The following is a 23,781-nucleotide window of genomic DNA, read 5'->3' on the forward strand; positions in this document are numbered from 1 at the left end:
TTTGAGCTGTGGTGTTGGAGAAGAGTATTGAATGTACCATGGACTGCCAAGAAAACAGATTCATCCTAGAGAGGGTTAAACCAGGCTACTCCTTGGAGGCAAAGATTCTGGGGCTTCGTCTGACATAACTTGGACATGTTGCAAGGAAAGTCAGGTCTTTGGAGAGAGACATCATGCTGGGTAGAGTAGAGGGACAGTGCAGGATGGGAAGACCCTCTATGAGGTGGATTGATTCAGTGACTGGGGTAATCAGGATGGGTGTGTCAGAGGCAATGATATTGGCACAGGATAGAGCACGGTTTAGGGCTGTTGTACATAGGGTCGCTATGAGTCGCACACGACTCGACGGCACATAACAACATCTATATATCATAAATCTTAATTCCTAAAGTAGTACTTGGATCTGTAATACAAAGTTCTGGCTATCATTATGTTTCTGTTATGTACCACTGAGTTGGAACTGCCCCATAGCTGGCCCTCCACTGGGTTTTCAGTGGTAGTCATTCACATGAGTGGAAATTGCCTATGTTACTTCAGTGGTGCAGCTGGTGGATTAAAATTGCACAGCTCTGGCTTTGCAGCACAATTTCCTACCAGTAGGCCATCCACCTGACATACTTTGGGCATGCTGCAAGAATGGAACAGACCTTAGGGAGGGACAATGTGCTTGGAAGGTGGAGGGATAGTACAAGAGAGAAAGATCTTCAATAAGATCGATTGACTCAGGGAGTAGGGTAACAGATGGACTAGAAATAATGAATTGGCTCAAGATAGAGGAGGGTTCAGGGCTGCTGGAAATAGGGTTGCTATGAGTTGGAGTCGACTCTACAGAACAAAACAACAAAAAGTGCTTATTTTAGGTCTTCCAAGAAAAATAACATGATGTATTGTATCTTAGATGGTCAATAAGTCTTAAGGTTTGCAGAACAACTTTAAAAAGGATAAGAAGACCAGTGCATGACACAAAGAATGTACATGACTTGAACAATATCTCTAAGTCATACACAGAATTTGTTGAAATGATGTATCCTTTACTGTGTAAATTTTTACACACAATAATATTTTCTTAATCCTAAGAAAACAACAATGAAACAAAAACTGGCAATATATAAGTATAATTTGCACTTAATTTGGAGTGGAAGAAAAAGAACTACTATTCTATTCTATTCTATTCTATTCTATTCTATTCTATTCTATTCTATCCTATCCTATCCTATCCTATCCTATCCTATCCTATCCTATCCTATCCTATCCTATCCTATCCTATCCTAATCTTCTTTTATATTATATTATTATATTATGCTCTTTCTACATAATACTAACCTCCCTGCAGAAAATAAATTATCTATATTCATTAAAAATAAAGTGAGATCTCTTAATCTCATTGCCATTGAGTCAAAACTGACCCTCCATAAACTTACTGAGGTTGTGAATGAGAAGGGAGAAGATTGCCCTTCTTTGTCCTATGGAATCACTGGTAGATTCAAACCATCAGAGACACATGATATTTGAGTTAGTAACACAAATCCTTAGGGACCATGCTACCAGCACTCCGTAAAGCAAGACAAAAGATCAGGAACAAATAATAGAAACTATGTACAGAAATATAAAACTTAGATATCATAGTGCTTCATCTCATCATCAGACACAGTGGAATGGAATTAAATACGTTGGTAAAGAATTAGAGCACACTGGTTTTACTTCCAAATAATTTACATTCAAAATGCAAGACATAAAACAAAATTAAAAGAATGGACCAAGCAGGAGGAGATAAGCTATTATAAAATATTCTCTGTAATGAACTAGCATTAGTGTAACTGCTAATAAGAAATATTTTGTGAGATGTAAATGGAATTTTAAGTAGCAAAAATCATTCCTCTTCGACTTTGAGACCACAAGACAATGGGATGTCCCTTAAGTACATTTTGATCAGGGTCACAATGGATGTATCTTCATAGACAGGGAGAGAAAAATGTGGCATAGAGTCTCAAAATGTCAAGAATTTATACTTACTAGGCGCATTGAGATGGAAGAAATTCCTATACCTTTGCCCTGCAAGTGCCCTTTAGCTAAAGAGCAGGTTAGCTAAAATTGTCAAGAATGTTATCCTTGAAAACTGAGCTCTTTAAAAAGTAGTCTAAAAATGGACAAAAGTTACTCCAAAACAGAGATGAGAAGTTCTAAATTTTGGCAAGTACAAATTAACAGAAGTGAAACAACTAGAAGGGAAGTAATGTTGACATAAAGAAAATGTGGACACAAACTGAAGACTTTAACTGTCATTATGTGTAGAGAGTGTTGAACTGTAATCTATTTTGGTGTGTATATTTTCACCAAAAATACAATTATGATAAAAAATTTTAAATGTATGTTAAAGCAATGTTTTAGATGAATAGTATTCCAGATAAAATATAGATTCTATATTATATTTAATTTGGATTTCATCTCAACATCAGAAAAACAAAAGTCCTCTCCACTGGTCTATCATGATAGATGGAGAAAAGACTAAAACTGCAAATGACTTCATCTTACTTGGATTCACAGTCAATACATGTGGTACTAGCAGTTGGGAGATCAGAGACGTATTACCCTGGGAAACTTTGTGGTCAAGGACCACTTCAAATTATTGAGGATCAGTGTGGTCAATTTGAGGACTAAGGTGCACCTGATTCAGAACATGGTCTTATGCATTTGAGAGGAGCTAGACAACGACAAAATGACAGAAGAAGAGTTGATGACTTTGAGCTGTGGTATTGGAGAAGAGTGCTAAATAAATATTCCATGGACTGCTAACAGAACAAACAGATAGGTTTTGGAGAAGATGCACCCAGAGAGCTCCTAGGAGGCAAAGATGATAAAGTTTCACCTCACATACTTTGGACAGCAGCAAAGGGTTTGAGTGTGTCAGAGATTAGGAGGATGGCACAGGATAGAGCAGGGTTTAGATCTGTTGCACAGGATTGCTATGGTCATACACGACTTGATGGCACCTAACAACAACTTTTCAGAGTTAAATGCTGAGAAGCTCTTTAAGGAGGAAATCCTATTTGACATGCATATTCTCTATGGACTCTAACAGATTACACTGTATCCTGAAGGTCTCCTCAAAGTCTATCCTGCCTAAGTGGTATGGACAGAAAACTTTCTATCTTTTCCATCTCTGGAAAATTGCCTGGGACTTTCCCAGGTCTAGAGACAATTTGATGAGAGAATCTGCCTGTTGTTCATGATGTTGCAACAACTCTTTTGATTTCAGAAATAATTTAGGTCTGTCACTGATATCTTTATGCATTAAAATAGCATCTCAAGTACATGTACACACACATAGACACATGTATAGATAAATTACCACATTCAAAACTGTGACTTGTCTTTCTGAGTGTATCAATTAAAACAAGATGCAGAAGGAAGCACAAGGAAGCAACACAAGCACTTAGCTGAAGTATAATTTGGGTATTTTAAAGGAAAGAATACTATTATTTCATATAAAACTCATTTCTGTTGTGTCAGAACCAACTCATAGCTGATCCTCTGTTGGGCTTTCCAGCCTGCAAATTGCACATCAATCATACAGAATATAAATAAGATATACAAACGTAGTTCTAGATTATGGGTATTTATCAAATAGGATCTCTCTATGTGCTTTAGTTAACCACTGTTGTTGTTGTTGTTGTTGTTGTGGGCCATCGAGTTGACTCTGACTCATAATTACCCTATGTATAACATAGTTATGCTATGTATAACAGCTCTGAACTCTGTTCTATCCTGAGCCAATTTCATTAGTTCTGATACACCTAACCTGCAATACCCCAGTCACTGAGTCAATGCATCTCATCCAGCGTTTTCCTCTCTTGTATTGTCCCTCCACCCTTCCAAGCACGATGTCCTTCTCTAAGGACTGGTCCCTCTTTGCAATATGCCAAAAGTTAGACGGAGCTTCAGAATCCTTGCCTCCAAGGAGCAGCCTGGTTTCACACTCTCCAGGATGAATCTGTTTGTTCTCTTAGCAGTTTATGTAATATTCAATACTCTTCTGTAGCACAACTCGAAGGCATCAGTTCTTCTATCATCCTTAGTTATTGTCCAGCTCTCTGATGCATAGCAAGTATTTGCAGAAATGAAATAAATTTTATTTTTCATGTTTTAATATTATAATTCCATTTGACTGTAAACATAGAAAGAGTATCACTATTTTGTCATTTGCACTTTTAATAGCATACAATCTATACCTGGTATGGTATGGCATGCTATAAATGCACAATAAATATTGCAAGCATAATACTCAGTATGTATTGCAGAATTACTATTTATGAAACAGTCAACATGACAGAAGCATGTAGTGTTAAATGCTTTAATGTTCAATCAGAATAAACTCTAAACATATCTACATATACATGTTCTTTCCTTTCCTTATAAAAATTATAAAAGTAAATCTGATTGGTACTATCTGTGTATCAAATTATAACACTTTACATTAAGTAAGACACACTGACATCAGGGATCAGTTATTCTGTAACTGTTTTGTGTAATTATATATTTTGTAAATTTAAAGTAGATGAAGCATTTGGACAAAAGCTGAATTTAAGAGACTAAGACCTTATTGCATCTCCATTTAATTCCAGTATCCAAGTGAGTTTTAACCTCATATGCTCTACATTCTGTTGTTCTGTGTTGTTGAGTCAGATCTGACACATAGCTAACACTCCCAAGGGTTTTCAGAGGTCTTAATCATACAGAAAGAAGATGCTCATCTTTCTCCTGTGGAGTAGCTGATGATGTGAACCGTGTACCTTTGGGTTGGCAGCATAGCTCCTTACCACTATGTCACCATAGCTTCCTAGTATGTTTTACATAGTTATCAGTTATCTTCAGAACAGAACAAGGAAACACTGAATGGTTCAAAATTTGGAAGGGTGTACACCAGGGATGTGTCTTGTCTCCATACCTTTTCAACCTGTATGCAGAACAGATGGTCTGGGAGGCTGGGCTGTATATGGAGAAATGTGGCATCAGGATTGGAGGAAGATTCATCAACAACCTATGTTATGCAGATGACACAACCCTGCTTGCTGAAACTGAGAAGAATCTGAAGCGCTTGCTGCCGAAGGTCAAGGACTGCAGCCCTAAATATGGACTGAGGCTCAGTATCAAGAAAACAAAGATTCTCACCCACTGGGCCAATTGGCAGCATTATGATGGTTGGTGAAGAGATTGAGACTGTTAACAACTTTTATTTGCTTGGCTCCACAATCAACACCTTGGCACCAGCAGCCAGGAAATTAAAAGACATATTGCGATGGGAAAGTCTGCTGTTAAAGACCTCTACAAAGTATTGAAGAGCAATGATGTCAGTCTGGAGACTAAGGTGCACCTGATTCAGGCCATGGTCTTTGCAATCACTTGTTATGCATCAGAGAGCTGGACAATGACTAGGGAGAATTGATGCCTTTGAGCTGTGGTGTTGGATAAGAGTATTGAATATACCATGTGCTGCTAAGAAAATAAACAGGTTCATCCTAGAGATGGTTAAACCAGAATGCTCCTTGGAGGCATGGATTCCAAAGCTTTGTCTGACATAGTTTGGACATGTTGTAAGGGTGGACCTTGGATGGGGACATTATGCTTGAGAGGGTGGAGGGACAGCACCGGCGAGGAAGACTCTCTATGAGTTGGATTGATTCAGTGACTGGGGTAGGTATGCTGTAGACAGTGAGATTGGCACAAGATAGAGCAGGGTTTAGGGCTGTTGTAAATAGGGTTGCTATGAGTCTCAGGTGACTCGACAGCACATACAACAACAATATGAAAAAGGTTACAAAACCAAACCTATGAGTTTGAATTAACTAGTCAGCAAGGGGTTTGTTTTGGTTTTGGTTCTAATTAGTAGAGTCTTAGAGTCAAAGAAATAAGCTACTTTGAATATCAGCCTTCATCAAGAACATAAAATTTTCACAATTCAGGAAAATTAGGATGATGAAACACTATAAAGTAAAATGCACGAACCACACACACTTGCAACATACTATTCTGGTTCCATTTTCTACAGATGAGCTAGAAATACAAAACTCAATCACATTTTTTTCCATGTGCTATTTTAAACAGTGAAATCAAGCACCAAATTAGAGACTTCTAATTACCTTCAAAGCCATCATTGTCAATGTCGCCAAGATTAACTATAGATTCTCCAAACCTTGCGGCATATTTGTCACTTCCAATGAGCTCTGTTTCCATTTCATTCATTACTGCTCCCTAGATAGCAAAAAGAGAGAAAAGTTGTCATTATAATGCTCCCTGACGACTTTACACCTGATTTACTGTTGTAATTGGATATGGATTTTTCTCTAATGCTTCAAACAAGTTGGACAAACTACAGATGGAGCTTTAGTATACTCATTTTAGTTCAATTCAACAAATATTTATTGAGTATGTCAACACATGTAATAGAGTTCAGAGGACATAGAAAATTGTCAGGCTCATGATCCCTAGCTCTGAAAATTCAATACATCATTTTGATAATTCAATTTAGCAAATATTTATAGAGCTCCTACTATAAAGGCAGTGCACTGTACAAAGGCTGAAGGAGTGAAAGGAGGCAGAGAAGTATGTGTGTAGGACATGCTCCTTTTCCGCAGGGTTAGAAGGAGGGCACCAGGCAAACACAAATCACTAAGGAAAAGGAAACATTTATTTACAATCTCAAGAAGAAGGGGAGCATAGCTAGGTATGAAGACTAGCAGAGATCTTGGAGATGGCACGCAAAATGACTGGTGAAAGAGAGGTAATTTTTATAAGTAGGAAAAACTCTAGTAGTAAAACATAAATTCCAAGGAATTTGGCTATAATGAAGTATATGATAATATATGATAAAATAGAGTCAGAATAGTTTAATGGTGTAGCACTTTGACTACCAGGGAAAATTAACTCATAAAAGAGCACAAGAAGGGTCCACTGAAGCTTTGAGGAGCTTGCAATGAGTTGAATAGAATGCCTTGATAACCTTTATTCAGTGGAACAGCGATTGGACAGCTGCTATCTCAGAAGCTGAAAATGAAGACTCACAATAAGACCTATAATAATGTTGCAATGATAGCAACTAATTTCCAAACTTTTATCTAGTCACTCTCTTGTATCATTCTTCCTTGAATTCATTAAAACCATGAACTGAGCACCGACTTGTCCAGCACACACCTAAACTCTGAGAAAACAGCAGTAAACAAGACAAACTGATTTCTTTCGATAGGGGGTTTAAACTCCCATATGTATAACAGACAATATCACCCTAAATGAACACATATGTAATAAATGCCAGGTAGTAATTTACCTCATGTTAGGCAGTGACAAAGTAGGAGGCTGAAAGTAATAATAGGATAATCTATGTCATATGGTTTTAAAAGAGCTGAGATGAATTGTGAAATTATTCGTATAGCAGGAGATCTTCCTTTGTCCTTTTACCAATTTATATTTGTTTTACATACTTAAAAAGTCCTCATACATCCTGTCCTCTGGCACATGTCTATTCGCCCTTCTCTAAGCTCACACGTACTTTTCCTTTTACAAAGTGTCCTTATCCTTTCATTTTCCAAATGAAAACTTTCTACTCTTAACTTGCTCAGATGTGTTCTCCTCTTTTGAATATTTTTGACCAAAAGCAAAATGCTCTTTCCAGTTCATACACACTTATAATGTGTCATTTGTCAGATGATATTCAAACTCTGATGAGCTTATCACTTCTCTGTCATCCTAATACAATAAAGCGAGCTCTGGTGGTCTAGTGGTTAAGAAATTACATTGACAACTCAAAAGCACACGGTTCAAATCTACCAGCTGCTGAAAAAGATAGGTAATCTCCTCTCATGCAATTTATGTCCTCAGAAATTCTGCTAGAGGGTCAGCTATGTGTCACTTCTGGCTCAACAGCAAAGAATTTGAGTTTAATACAGTATGTGTTGCTATTACATCAAAGGTGTCACACAGACAAAAATAAAAAGTCATTAAAATTAAAGGAAAGAAAGAAAAAACCAAAGTGGATGTCAGAAGAGATTTGAAAACTTGTTCTTTTTAAAAATGTTTTTTCTTTTTCTTTATTGGTTTGCATACAATCACGTTGTGTTTCCTTCATGTACATTGTGTTTTATACAGTTAAATACATTATGCTGTTGTTGTTGTTTACTGTCGAGTTGGGATGGACCCATAACTGACCCTCCAGGAGGTTTGTAGAGGCAGTTAATTGCATAGGAGATGGCCCATATTTCTTCTGCAGAGCAGCTGGTGGATTCGAACTGTGTGCCTTTGGGATTCCAGTGCACCTTCTTGCCATGAGGCCACCAGAGCTCCCTACATTCATTTTATAGTATATAATTGCTACTGACTTATGCTTGTTATCATTCTCTCTTTTCCAGTCTCTACTGAATCTTTCCTATTCTAGCCCTACAAAGTTTGGTCCCATTTTGTCTCTCTTGGTATTTATGATGTTGGGTTTTACTCCTAGGTCTCTAATCTACTTTGAGTTGATTTTTTTGTGTATGATGTGGGACGGCTCCATAGTCAACAGTCTTGGCACCAGCAGCCAGGAAATTAAAAGGCACATTCCATGGGAAAGTCTACTGTTAGGGACCTCTCCAAAGTGCTGAAGAGCAGTGGTGTCTCTCTGGAGACTAAGGTGCATCTGATACAGGCCATGGTCTTCGCAATCACCTGTTATGCATCAGAGAGTTGGACAATGACCAAGGAGAATAGAAGGAGAACTGATGCCTTTGAGCTGTGGTGCTGGAGAAGAGTACTGAGAATACCATGGACTGCTAGGAAAACAAATAGATTTGTCCTGGAGAGGGTTAAACCGGGTGGCTCCTTGGAGGCAAGGATTCTGAGGCTCCGTCTAACTTACTTCGGACATGTAGTGAGGAGAGACCGGTCCTTGGAGAGGGACATCATGCTTGGGAGGGTGGAGGGACAGCGCAGGAGAGGAAGGCCCTCTATGAGGTGGATTGATTCAGTGACTGGGATAATTGGGATGGGAGTATCAGAGACACTGCGATTGGCACAGGACAGAGCGGAGTTTAGGGCTGTTGTACATAGGGTCGCTATGAGTCGCAGGCGACTCGACGGCACATAACAACAGCAACAACATGATGTGTGATGTAGATCCTGTCCCTGTTCAAGGATAGGAAGACTGCACATTGTGAAAATGACAATCCTACAAAAACCAATCCACAAGCTGAACACAATTCCTATACAGATAGAAAAAAAAATATACATTCTTCAAGGAGATAGAAAAAGCAATTTCCATTTCAATTGGAAAGGAAAGAGTATCAGATTAAGCAAAGCTTTTCTGAAAAACAAAAATGACATATGAGGCATCTCACTCTCTGATATCAAATCCTATTACACAACTATAGTTATCAAAACAGCATGAAATTTGTACAATGACACAAACATAGATCAATGGGATAGAATAGTGAATCCAGAAAATCAACCCATTTACCTATGATAAACTGACATTTGACAAGGAAACAAAGCCCATTAAATGAGGAAACAGCAATCTCTTTAATAAATGGTGCTGGCAAAGTTGGACATCCACTGGCAGAAAGCTTGTTCTTGAATGTAGAGTAACGGAAAGGAAGGGAAGAACTGGCCAAGTAAAACAGCTGTACAGATGATATCAAAGGGCAACTTGCAAAGACAAAGTAAAGTAATGTACTATCATAAACAAAGGCCTGGAGTTAGGAAGCCAAAAGATACTCAGCATTTCTAAAACTGAAAGAAGTGAAGAGAAATTCAAGTCTCAAGATGCAATTCTGAAAGATTCTATGGGCAAAATACTGAATGACACTGGAAGCATCTGAAAAGGAGGTGGAAAGAAAACCTAAAGTTGCTGTACCAAAAATGACTGAATGATATTAAAATATTTAAGGGGCAACATATGATCAAGAGCCAAATGTGTTAAGGGAAGAAACCTAAGATGCACTAAAGGCATTGCGAAAAAATAATTTTCAAGGAACTGCCAGAACACCAACTGAGATGTTTCAACAGCTGCAGTGCTGGGTGGGCTGACTTGTCTATACTAAGACAGACATTTGAAGACAGCTACTTGACCAACTGAAAACAAATGATCCACCATTTGTGGCCCTGAGAGATAAAAGTGATCCAACAGAATGTGGACATGATTGAACAGTATTGATTAATATTGTAGGTAACATTTTGCTGAAGAAAAAAAAATGGTTGCAACCATACAGTAACAGGAAACTGCCATAAATCCAAACCAATTTCAGGAAGGAGACATTATTGTTGATGTCAGATGGACTCTATTTCATGTGTTTTGAACATGTAATTAGGAGAAGCTACTTCTTAGAGAAGGATATCATGTTCTGTAAAATAGAGGGTCATTGAAAAAGAGCAACACTACCAAAGAGATGTACTGATACAGTGGCCAAAACAATGGGCTCAAACATAGCAATGATATTCATGAGCAAAGTCTTGCAAACTTCAGAAGATAGTGAGAAAGGGTCCACAGAGGACAGACCAAAAGCAGGCGTACAGCAGTGCAATGGCAGGAGCACGGTTTAAAGACAGAGTACTTTTCATTCAGGAAGAAAGATGATCAAGGGTTTGCCTGGCATTTCTGAGAGCTGCTTCATGCACGTGTAATCTAGACTTATTCAGGTTTCATTCTTTCCTGAATTCATTAAAAATAGTTACTGAACCTCATTCTGCTTAGAATTTAATAAATGCTCTGGTACTATCAAAGTTATCAAAACTTTATGCAATAGATTTTAGTTTGCTTACTCCTAACATACTGACTAATGTGCCAACAAAAAATGAACCACTCAAGGCTTTATCAATTGTTTGCTTTCATTTAATGTCAAGTAAGTAGGTTGGGACGACAAAGCCAGCAGTACTCTTAACTGATCTGTCAGTCTGGTCAGTATATATTCCAAAATAAAATTCTGTCCTAAGCAATGATTACTTATTTCCACAATTAATATATACATTTTAGAATGAACTCTGAAAAATTATATTCTAATCCAGAATATAATCTACATACACTATGCAAAATACATGTTATAAAAAAACACATTCTGTTTCCCTGTTTGAAGACAAGAAATTAAAAACCCTTCTTGTTCACCTCCTAAATATTACTATAATTTTTGAAATTATGGAAGATCATTAAGTACAGAACCAATTTTAAAAATCTACATTTTGGATAATGTATTAAATATTTTTTTAAAAATCAGACTGGTTTCATAATAAAAATGGAAGACGTTTCAACTAGTGGACAGTTGTGAGGATAGAAACTCCAAAACAATTTATCTTAGACCTCGAAATATCAAACTACGACCGCTGCCCATTCATCATCATGCTCCATTCTATTTTTAGAGCACCAGTGCAATACCGGAACTTGTTCTTTCAGCAGAGAAATAAACAGAAGAATCTAGCCTATCACAATGCCTGAATAGTAACCATTTCTATCTTGATCATCATTCTTGGAATGGCGTTGAGTTTCCAGGAGGATGGACGTACCGCGCCAGAGTTGATGTACACATACACTCTTCCCTCCTCCCTGACGGCGCTCTGCATGGGAGCTCCCACGAGTAGATCCGAGAAGCCATCTGCATTGAGGTCCACAGCACAGATGGAAGCTCCAAAATACGATCCAAGCTGCCCCAAAGCAAAGCAGATCCAACCATTGAGAAAAACAGCAGGGCTACTCGCAAAAGCCCTCAGCTATACCAAAGGTAGAAACATATTACCTTTTTACCTTTCATTTCATTTAAAATTGTTAGCTCTTTTGCATCAATGCTGAATATGTACGCCTGCAATTGGGAAAAGAATTAGAAAAGGTTAGACTGCTTTCCAATTTAAAAGACATATTTGTTCAAAACACCAATTTTCCTGATTTATAAATGGCTCACATATAAAAAATAAAAGTGATATGAAAGGCCTAGGGGCCCACTGTCAGATTAAAATGTCGCATAATAAAATTTTCTTCTCAGAAAATACCTAATTAATCTCATAGAAAGGGTACAGAAATCAAACATCAAAAAGACTGGATAAGTAATGTTCATACAGCTTGCTAATAAACACTAGAACCAGAAAGAACATTCTCTGTATTCCAGACTTACCACAAAGCACATTAATACCAACACACATTGCCACTGAGTTGATTCTGAATCATAGTGACCTATAAGGTTTCCAAGGCGTTGAATCTTTTACAAGAGGAGCCTGTCCAACTTTCTCCCACAGAGTAGCTTATAGATTCAAACTACCAACCTTCTGGTTAGCAGCCTGAGAAGTCAGGAATTGCAAAGTTGTTAAACAAGCATATTCCTGTGAAGTCTTTTGGTAATTCTACCTAGAATATATTTTACTAATAAGACTGAAAAGCTTCATTTTGGCATATATAATTTTCCTTAAAGTTTCTCAGCTATATTTATTCTAATAACTATACACCTCTAACAGTTTAATTAAATGGATTATATTATTCATCACTTCTAATATTTTATATTATTCATCACTTCTAATATTTTATCCCATAGACATTTTTAAGTTCCACTTTTGTTGCCTTTTAAGTTTCTTGGGACATTTCTGTGCAGAAATAAACATAAAAATGTAAGTCTTACTTTACCAATCTGCTCATGTTGAGGTGCTCCTCCAACCACTTCTGTCGTATGTGGACTCTGAAAATGGCCAGCTCCAACCGAATAGCCTTCAGAAAAGAAGAAAGAAAAATTTAAGCATCATTATTTTCAAAGGTGAAAAATAACACCTTAATTCCAATTTTAGACGTAACAATAACTTATTGCCATTGAGTTGGAAACATCTCATAGTTGTTCCTCCAGCAGGTTTTCAGAGGTTGTAAATTGAATGGGTGAAGACTATCCAGCTTTCTTCCACAGGGCAGATGGTGGATTTGAACTGCCTGCCTTTGAGTTGGCAGTACAACTCCTTACCCACACTAGGCTACCATGTTCTACAAGTAAAGGAGACTGAATGTTAGGACACTAAACAGATTTCTAAGGTGAGTAATACTCAGAGCTAGCTATTTAAGCAGTAATATGTGATTTAAACTAGTATTGCTAGAAAACTGTAGCCAAACATTTCTATTTCCAAGGTCTAGAAACTGAGTATAGTAACTTTACATTTGGGTTATTAGTACCTGTGTAGTATCAGATGCACCCCAGTAGCACAGTCTGGTAGGCACTTGGCGGCTGAGAAGTGATTTTAATCTACTAGTTGCTCCACAGGAGAAAGATGGATAATCTTCCCCTATGAATGTCTAGAGCCTCAGAAAGCTCGCAGAGGGTAATCATATGAATTGGAATAGAGTTGATGACAGTGTTTTTGGGTTTTGTGTGTACTGCATGGACGTACTAGCTTTTAGAATTATGACAGAAATGTTTTGATGTGCACAAAACATTCTAAAATTAAAATAAAAAAGAATGGTATTGTGGCCTTATTATCATGGTTGTTGTTATGTGCCATCAAGTCACTTGCAAATCAGAGCAACCCTATGTAAAAAAGCCCTGACACCTGCTCTATCCTGGGCCAAATTGACTGTCTCTGACACACCTACCCTCATTACTCCAGCCACTGAACCAATCTATCTCATTGATGGTGGTCTCCCTCTCTTTCTCCATCCCTCCATCCTTCCAAGCATGATGTCCCTCTCCAAGGACTGGTCCATCCTTAAAACATGCCTAAAGTATATCGGACAAAGCCTCACAAACCTTGCCTCCAAGAAGCAGCCTGGCTTCACCCTCTCTCAGATGAATCTGTTTGTTCTCCCGGCAGTCCTTGGTATAGTCAACACTCTTTTTCCAGAACCACAGCTCAAAGGCATCAATTCTCTTTCTATCATCCCTAGTCATTCTCCAGCTCTCTGACTCATAGCAAACAATTGTGAAGACTATGGCCTGGATAAGGCACATCTTAAGTCTCCAGACTGACATCACTGCTCTTCAGTACTCTGAAGAGGTCCCTGATGGCTATCTTTCCCCAGTGCAATTAATCTCTTGATTTCCTGCTGGTACCAAGAATGTTGATTGTGGAGCCAAGCAAACTAAAGCTGTGAACAATCTCAATCTCTTCACCATCTATCATAATGCTACCAATCAGATCAGCCCAGTGGTATTTCTGTTTTCTTGATGTTGAGCTTCAATCCATATTGAAGGCTGCAGTACTTGATCTTCTGCAGCAAGCACTTAAGATCCTCCTCAGTTTCAGCAAGCAGGGTTTTGTCATCTGCATAACGTAGGTTGTTGATGAATCTTCCTCCAATCCTGATGCCACATTCCTCCTTGTGCATCCCAGTCTCCTGGATGATTTGTTCTGCATATGGCTTGAAAAGGTATGGAGAGAGAATACATCCCTAGCGTATACCTCTCCCAATTATACCATCAGTGTCTCCTTGTTCTGTTCTGACAACTGTTTCCTGGTCCAGGTAGAGGTTTTTCATAAGCATGATAAAATGTTCTGGGATTCCAGTTCTTTTCAGAGTCAGCCAGTTTGTTGTGATCCAAACAGTCAAACACCTTTGCACAGTCAATGAAACAAAGATATACATTCCTCCGGTACTTTCTGCTTATATCCCTAGTACCACAGCCTCTTCTAAACCCAGCCTGCACATCTGGCAATTCTCTGTTGATGTGCTGTTCTAGCCATATTTAGATAATCTTCAGCAGACTCATACTTGCATGTGATATTAACGATATTGTTCGATAATTTCTGTACTTTGTTGGGTCACCTCATTTTGGAATGGGAAGAAATATAGATCTCTTCCAGTCAGTGGGCCAGGTGGTTGTTCTCCAGATTTCTTGACACCACTATAAATTCCCTTATTTATAGTTGTTGTGTGCCATCGAGCCAACTATTTATAATTACTAGTATCAAATCCTAGAAATCATTTACAGATAGGGGACTTTGGTGCCCTCAGGGTATACACCTAACACACAAGGTTCAAATACACCAGATGCTCTGAAGGGGAAAGATGGGCAATCTCCTCCCATGTGATTTACTGCCTCTGAAAACCTAGAAATGGTTCAGCTATGGGTCAGTTCTGACTCTATAGCACTCAACAAAAACACCAGTATCAGTAAAACAAAATAATTTCAATTTATCAATTTTTATAGTACCTAAATAACTTCCATATTTTACTCGATTTTGTCTGTCTAAAAAAGCTTTGAATTTATTTGTAGTTATATTGTAGACAAAGAGAGAGCCAGTCCAATAAAATGAGCCTGGAGCCCCCATCACAATCAGATCCTGTAAGAGAAACAAACAAACAAAATCATCATCAGTTTGACATTCACTCAGACCACCAAGCCTCCTCCAGATATATAAAATTTTAAGTAAATAGTGAAGGGAATATACTTGTTCTACTGAATTTCTGAAATGAGAATTAAATGAATTTAAAACATACAGGGCAAGCTTGTTAATAGATTTACACATGAAAATAGAATTTCAGAGAATTTCTCTGAAATTATCACTTAAAACTTATCAAGGAAGTTAAACAGAAGTAGAATCTTTGAATAACAGAGTAAGTTTTAGGAGAGAAATCAAGGTGGTTTCTATTAAAAGTAAATAAAGTCTAGATAATTCACTTGTCCTCTTTAAGGAGAAACTCTTGTGTTGCCAAAGATTAAAAAAGGGACTTATTTTTTCAGTTGGTAGAAAAAGCCCACTGATGAGTTAAAAGCCTCACTGCAATCCCGAAGGCACGGAATTCGAATCCACCAGCTGCTCTTTAGGGCGGAGGATGGACAATCTCCTCCCATTCGATTAACTGCCTCTGAAAAACCACTGGAGAGTCAACTATAGGTTAGTTCTGACTCGACAGTACACACACATAAGACAACAGTTTCTTTAACAGTGTTAACTTTAAGAAAACCCAATGGAATATGAGTTATATTTGCTTACAAACAGGAATTTGTTGAAAAAAACAGAGGCAAGGCTGGAATAAGCGGCCATTACCTTGGGGAGTATGGAACCTTGCAGCAATTTAGAAATATTAAATAGAATTGAACCCCCCAAGCAATATGGAACTTTAAAGTCAATTTAAATATGTTGTTGTTGTTGTTGTGTGCCATCGAGTCACTTGTGACTCATAGGGACCCTATGTACAACAGCCCTAAACCCTGCTCTGTCCTGTGCCAATTGCACTGTCTCTGATACACCTATCCTGATTACCCCAGTCACTGAAACAATCCATCTCATAGAGGGCCCTCCCCTCCTGCGCTGTCCCTCCACCCTCCCACGCATGATGTCCCTCCCCAAGGGCCAGTCCCTCCTTACAACATGTCCAAAGTATGTTAGACAGAGCCTCAGAATCCTTGCCTCTAGGGACCTGCCTGGCTAAACCCTTTCCAGGATGAATCTATTTGTTTTCCTAGCAGTCCATGGTACCCTCAACACTCTTCTCCAGCACCAAAGCTCAAAGGCATCAATTCTCCTTCTATCCTCCTTAGTCATTGTCCAACTCTCTGATGCATGACAAGTGATAGCAAAGACTATGGCCTGTATCAGACACACCTTAGTCTCCAAAGAGACAGCATTGCTCTTCAGTACTTTGGAGAGGTCCCTAACAGCAGACTTTCGATCGCAAGTAGAAATATTATTTTGAGTCTTTTTTTCAGTTGATCTTACTACACACCATCAAGTTGGAAGTGACTCATAGCAGACCCTCCAAAGGGTTTTCAGAAACTGAAAACCACCTGGGAGGAGACTATTCACCTTCCTCGTGCCAAGCACTAGTTGGATTCAAACTGCTTGCCTTTGAGTTGATAGCAACTCTTCATCCACTAGATAATATTTCTAGAATAATATTTTGTATATAATATTTCTAGAAATCATTATTGATTTGGAAAAAAATCATGAATTCACAATCAGATTTTATCAGAAACTGGGACACTTGGAGTTTGAGGACAGCCATGACCTTTCACAAAGTCTGTCCTAGAAGAGCAAACTGGAGACGATGAGGTTGCCAGAGGATCGGGTAAAGTGCCAGTCTGCTGTTTAGAGGACGTTATGCGTCATAGTCTATTCAGTTGCACATAACAAGAATAAGACAGCAATTAAGCTCCTAAATCTTTGCATTATAATAAAAATATAAACATTGGTGCTTCCTTTCCTCTTCAACTCATAGTTAGAAACAATGTAACTGGGTAGAAAGTATCAAAGTTAGCAAGTACTACAAAACACCTTAAAACTACTTTTGGTTTTCATCACATTCTTAATGAAAATAGTCATTAATTGTAGAGTTTTAGTCTCGTAATGATGCAATCACTCAAATATTAATATTTCCTAAAAATACATGCATAATACCAACTGGTAAAAATGCACTTGTAATACTGTCAAATTTGAGAGACAGATTACACTAGATACTGCATAATTTTTCTAAACTTTCATAAAGAAGCTTCTATATGTAAACATTCATAGCATCTAGTGGTTAAACTATTATTACCTCTGTGTAAAAGCTAGATATCCCAGCTTGGCACGATGCAAAATTTTCCCCAAATTTTCTCACAAAATCTAAAATAAAGGATAAAAAAAATTCAGGATTTAATTTTTAAATGGGTAATTAAGCTTCCATAATTTTGTTTTTCTTGTAAAATATACCTTTTAAGAATTGTATTCTGCACTGCTTCATTTTTTTTATTAGATAAAAGATTTTACGTTTACAAATATCTTCCATACTAAATCTTGACAATATTTCTAATAAATAACAATAAAATTACCTACCCTTACTTATTTTTCATGAGAAGAATGTACAGCACACACCAAAAATTTTTTGGCAATAAATACTCAGGTTAGAAATAAGATTTAATCCAGGTCTCACTATTTAAAAATCAGTCACTGTCATGGGGTTGGAACTGACTCATAGTTGACCCTCCATTGTGTTTCCAAAGCTGTAAGCCACATAGGAGGAGATTTCCCATCTTTGTCCTGGAGATCACTGGTGGATTCAAACTGCCTGAGAGGTCAGTAGGGCAACTCCAGACAGACTACAGCAGCACCAGAAAAAAATAGGCTTTCTAGATTTTTCTCAGACTGAATCAAGATCTTCAGGGAGATGTAAGCTTTCTAATGACAAAACTGTGATGAATGAATCTACTTTTAGACTCAAATATGAAGATTTAGCTTTGCTACCCCTGAAGAACTGAACTGTATACACTGTGATGAAAATATCTTCCTTTTGACTTTACCAATCAGAAAACATAAACAAAAACTTAAAATGCCAAGACATTTACAATTAACTATTTCCTAATAGGTTTTCTTTTCATTTTCTATATTCCCTGATGCTATTTTTTCTACTTATATATTTTGCCATATTGCATGTCTTTATTTTATGGGATATTGATTTTCCCTGTTTTTTTAATAGAATATAGCTAGATATATCTGGACAAAAAGAACAACTGTGAAAATGTTGTAAACTATAATCCAGGAGGAAAAAGAAGATAATAAATATGTAGATATCCAGATTGAATTTTACTACAATTGAGAATTCAAACATATATTTTGGGGAATCTAAGGGCATATAATGAATTGCCTTTGAAAACTTGCTGGAGGGTCAGCTATGAGTCAGTTCCAACTTCATGCAAATACCAGCAATAAGGGTATATAGGAATATATCTACATAGATTGGTTGGATGGATGGATAGATGGATGGATGGATGGATGGATGGATGGATGGATGGATGGATGGATGGGTGGGTGGATGGACAGATGGAAAAATCTGGGGGATAAAGATCTCAATTATCAATGACTGAATTGGTATATTTGGTCAAGTTCTGCTAGCAAAAGAAAAATTTCTTTGACCTTTGCAGTAATAATTTCAGTTTAAAAAGTTGAAAATCAGTATTTACATATATTTAATTCTTAGTTTTCCAAGGACATATTTTTTTAGATTTTGAGTTTTGTTGCACAAATAATTTTTAATATTCTCTTTATACTGACCCCCGCTTTTTTCAATTAAGTAATTTCTTTCTGTTTCAGCTCTCTCTTCTTTGATCCTTCCTATATAGCCTAGAATTTTTATTGAAAGAACTTTCAAACTTAAGACATCAATCTTTTGCTGTTTTTAAAAAAAATCTGAAGTATTTTTTAAGAAGATAGTAGAACAGTAGTGTTTATACTTATACTTTGAAGTTTGAGGATATTCTTGGGAGATTAAAGTAGCAACCTAAACACTTGGATTTTTTTCCATTCTGATAGTTTTTTAATGTAATCTCATGATTTTAGTATTATTCTATGTTCACTAGATATTAATTTCACTTACACTGAGTTGAAAGTAAAATTTAAAAGGTTAATCACTATTTGTGAACGATGGACAACATCCTCCTCTGTGATTAACTGAAAACCCTCTGGAGGGTCAGCTGTGGGTCAGTTCCAACTCTACAGTACACAACATATGCAAAATTATGCCAAATAAAATATAAAATTGGTGGCTTAGTGCTAAGGAACTGTATTTGGTAAGGGAAGCAAACAAATATGGTTCTAATCCACCAGCTGCTTTACAGAGAGAGATGGCATCTCCTCCTATGAGGTAAACTGCCTCTGAAAATCCAATGGAGGGTCAGCTATGGGTTGGTTCCAACTTCACAATATATCATAACAATGAGATATACTATATTTATGAAAATCAAAGCTACTACAACAGAGTTTGAAAAAAAGAAATGAAAAGAAGGGATATTTAAAAATAGTTATAGCTATTCAAAGTATCCTCACTGAAAATCCGAAAGAGAAGAAATTAAAAACATTAACTTTTTTCTCTTGATCCAGTTACTATCAGAATTATGCCTTACCTTGGTAACACGGAGCTATCCTTTTACTCAGTTCAGTTCTTAAATCGGAGGGCATTCCATAGCAAACACCAGTGGGGAGTTTGTTTTCATTTCTTATGTAAAATATATTTTTCCATCTATGTCCACAAGTCTAAATAAAACATAAAATTAGACTGAATGATGTGAAACTCACACCCAGAATGTCTGATTTCATTGTGTTAACAAGACACCAATCGCAATACCCACCACAATGGATCCGTTCTCTCCAGGCTGCCTGGAAAGTGTGACTCCCAACCACTGATTGTCTCTCTCTTCCAGGCAAGTCTTTCCACAAGGCTCTCCAACTGGGCTGCCTACAGCGTTGGAAAACAAGTTTACCGTCAGTTATCCTGAAAACAAGGCTGTTTTGTAAAAGCAGAGAAAAGAAACTTATGATCATCCCCAAGATTTTTTCCTTCTGACATGTGTGGAATGCTTTCAATTCCTGCTTCTCCATCAACTATTCGGCACACAATCAGAGTATACAGTGAATTATTTTGGGCCAACATAATTGTTTTCTTTGACAGGTGAGTTTTGTGTGTAGACAGGATCTCTGGTGGGAATCTACATGAATAAATGGCCTCAGTAACATTAGAGGGAGGGGAAAGACAAGTTAAAACCTGCCTAAGTAGGTCAACTATGACTGTCGTGTTTGGTGCTTAAAAATGCTTTGGAAAGAATGCACATCTTTGCTTTGACCCTTTCTGTAACTGTCAGTAGTATTATCAGCATGCCTTTTCAACAATTTCTTGTACTGAAACATTAAGAATACAAAAAAACTACTGCACAATATGCCACAATTAAGGCACAATTATTGAAGCTAGAAAAGCTGAACATTAAGAAACTACACTGTATAGTGTGCACAACAATAATGCCTACCATTTAAAAAAAAACCCAAAACAACAAAAACAACCCAACCCAACAATCTACCCTTTATTTAAATATAATTGACTGTGATTTATGTTTTCAAACAAAAGAAAGAAAGGGGGGAAAAAGAATACTTGAAACTCCAGATTATTTCAGCAGTAAAACAAAGCAAAACATAAAAAGCAAAATAAATGAGCATACTAAAAAACAAACAAAAATAACAAACCAAAGACAAACCCACAAACACAACAAACCTGTCAAGAAACCTTATGACAAATACATTAATACCAACAAAATCAATCATTAACCAAAATGTTGCCCATGCAGGGAACTCTAGTAGTGTAGTCCTTGTTATCGTTGTTGTTATATGCCATCAAGTGGCCTGACATTAGCTCTGACCCCTGTCCTATAGCAAGCCAATCTCAACATCTCCAACACACCTACCCCCATTACCCCAGTCACTGAGTCAATCCTTCTCATCGTGGGTCTTCCTCTCCTGCATTGTCCCTCCACCCTTCCAAGCATGATGTCCTTCTTCAAGGACTGGTCTCTCCTGGCCACATGCCCAAAGTACGTGAGATGGAGCTACACTCTACACCTCAAGAGAGCCAGTTAAAAGACCTTCACATCTAATTTGTGAGCCTTTTGTATATACTTTGGGTATGTGAGATGGAGCTTCAAAATCCTTGCTTCCAGGGAGCAGTCTGGCCACATCCTCTCCAGGACAGACCCGTTTGTTCTCTTGGCAGTCCATGGTATGTTCAACACTCTTATCCAGCATCACAACTCAAAGGCATAGATCCTTCTTCTATCATCTTTAGTTCTTGTCCAGCTTAATAAAAAATACTATGCCAACCCAGGTCAGTAGCTCTTAATTGTAAAATAAGACATTATCATAAGTGGTTATTTCTTTTTTTCCCCCCTTCTGTTAGGGACTGCTTTCTAGCAGAGGTTCTATATGAAAGTGATTCAAAGAAGTGGTTTGGGGGACAATAGCTTCAATTATGATAGCATCATTTCTGCTGTCTATTTTTTCTATTTACAATTTTCAATTGGCCATTCTATTTCACCTCTGCCTCCTCATCAAATAGAAGAAAGAGGGGAAATCTCTTCCCATTAAGATTTACACTTTCATAAACCTGCTGGACAATCATCATGAGTTAGAATTGACTTGATGGCAGTGAGTTGGGGTTTTCTTCCAAAGGCAAGGAAATAGTGTACCATGGAGACAGCTGTGGAACTTGACTTTGTTTACTTAGTTTTGAAAACTGGTCACTGGGTACCAAATCTTTGGGCATTTAAAGTTACTGTTTTCTGATGGCACTGTGTTTCCTTCTGTGGCCTTGACCCTCTAGTTTAAGCTTTATTAACATATTTAGAATGCCTACATAGACAAGGCTCACATCAGAGGTGAAGTTATTTTAACTGGCTTTCCTGAGAAATAGAGTGAAGCTCCATCTCACATACTTTAGGCATGTGCCCAGAAGGGACAGGTCCTTAGAGAAGGACATTGTGCTTGGAATGGTGGTGGGACAGGGCAGAAGAGGAAGACCCCCGAGAAGATGGATTGACACAGTAACTGGGACAATGGAGGTTGCTGTGTTGGAATTAATAAGACTGGCTCAGGACAGGGCAGGATTTGGAGCTGCATATTCATAGGGTCACTGAGGGTCGCAGGTGAATCGATGGCACTTAACAACAACAGAGTGTGAAAAGATGTTGGTAGATACATGTATTTACTTCTAAAATACTGCTCTGAGAAGAAGAGCAATATCTTTATTTTATTATTTTTGTGTGTGTTTGTACCATCAAATCAGATCTGACTGGAACAGGAGGAGATTGTCCCTCCTTCTCCAGCAGAGCATCTGGTGGATTCAAACCATGCACCCCTAGGATTGCAGTACAGCTTTTTGCTACTAGACCACCAGAGCTCGCCAAAAACATTATCTTTAAACATCAGTATCTGCTAATTTGAAGAAAAGGCAGAGAACTAATGAAAGAAGTTCATGGGACACTATCAGACACCACAGAATTACAGCCTTGTTTTCCGCAAAGGTGAGCAGTCCTGGGATTTTATTTATAAAAGATTTTTTTTTTAATTAACTTTCTGTCTTAATGGTTTTTCAACTTTATCAGAAATTCTTTTTCCTCAGTCTTTAAGGGATTGTGATTTTTAAATTGCCATTTTAAAAATTATTAAAATGATCACGTAAGATAATGTGGCCTGTGTTGTCCATAATCTGCTAATGGTAAGAATCACTTGAGGCATATGTCAAAATACAGAAACTTCAGCCTTCCTCTTGGGATTCTGACTCATGTGTTCAGGTGAGGACAAAGAATAGCCTAGGTAGCAAAACCGATGTTAAAATTTAAAAAGGAAGAAAGAGAAAGACACACGGCTTTGTGTTTGTTGGAGGGTCACACTGTAACTAGCAGTTGTTATCTACCTACATACTCGTTCACTATCATAAATCGTAACTGACTCAGAGCTGACCTGTTTCCCTGCTCTACCCATCCAGCGGATTTTCAGAGGATATAAATTGTGTGGGGAAAGCTTGCCCATCTTTCTGTTTCACAGGCTTTAGGAAATTCAAAATGCCAGAGGCGTATCACCTCTGAGGTAACAGTGCAAATCCCTGCGGATTACTTCATCAGAGCTCCCTAAAGCCAACATGACTGAAGGAACATGAAAGAGAATAAAAAACCAACATACTTTCATTTATAATATGATGCTGTTTTCAGTTTTTCTTTTCACAAAAATTTTGACTAGGACTCCAGCATAAAGAAAACAAAAATGCTCACAAATGGACCTATAAAGAATATCATGAAAAATGGAGAAAAGCTTGGAGCTATCCAAGATTTCAGCTTACTTAGATCCATAATCAATGATCACAGGAGAGCAGTCAAGAATCAAATTACTTCTTGCAATGAACAAATCTGCTGCCAAGGACTTCTTGGTGTTAAAGAACAGAGAAGTCACGTGGATGATTAAGTTCCACCTGTCCCAAGTCACACAGTGTTTTCAACCACCTCTCTGTACATGAAAAGCAACTGTCCTAACAGAACAAGGGAACACCACAAGGGTTAAAATCAGGAAAGG

The 23,781-nt window shown here is 37.7% G+C and overlaps 1 protein-coding gene across 1 annotated transcript in view; it reads right to left on the bottom strand.

Annotated features, from left to right (window-relative positions):
* Positions 1-23,781, bottom strand: part of ITGA4 (integrin, alpha 4 (antigen CD49D, alpha 4 subunit of VLA-4 receptor)) — a 106,480-nt gene that overhangs the window by 59,394 nt on the left and 23,305 nt on the right. The window contains exons 3-10 of the mRNA XM_006878951.1: positions 20,022-20,128; positions 19,797-19,926; positions 17,456-17,523; positions 15,129-15,258; positions 12,618-12,703; positions 11,748-11,810; positions 11,518-11,655; positions 6,138-6,249 (exon numbers count right to left, since the gene is read on the bottom strand). Coding sequence (XP_006879013.1) covers positions 6,138-6,249; positions 11,518-11,655; positions 11,748-11,810; positions 12,618-12,703; positions 15,129-15,258; positions 17,456-17,523; positions 19,797-19,926; positions 20,022-20,128 — 834 coding nt within the window. The remainder of the gene's footprint in view (positions 1-6,137; positions 6,250-11,517; positions 11,656-11,747; positions 11,811-12,617; positions 12,704-15,128; positions 15,259-17,455; positions 17,524-19,796; positions 19,927-20,021; positions 20,129-23,781) is intronic.

This window comes from Elephantulus edwardii, unplaced genomic scaffold, assembly GCF_000299155.1.
Source record: "Elephantulus edwardii isolate Elephantulus edwardi_28Jun2011 unplaced genomic scaffold, EleEdw1.0 scaffold00001, whole genome shotgun sequence".
NCBI lineage: Eukaryota > Metazoa > Chordata > Mammalia > Macroscelidea > Macroscelididae > Elephantulus > Elephantulus edwardii.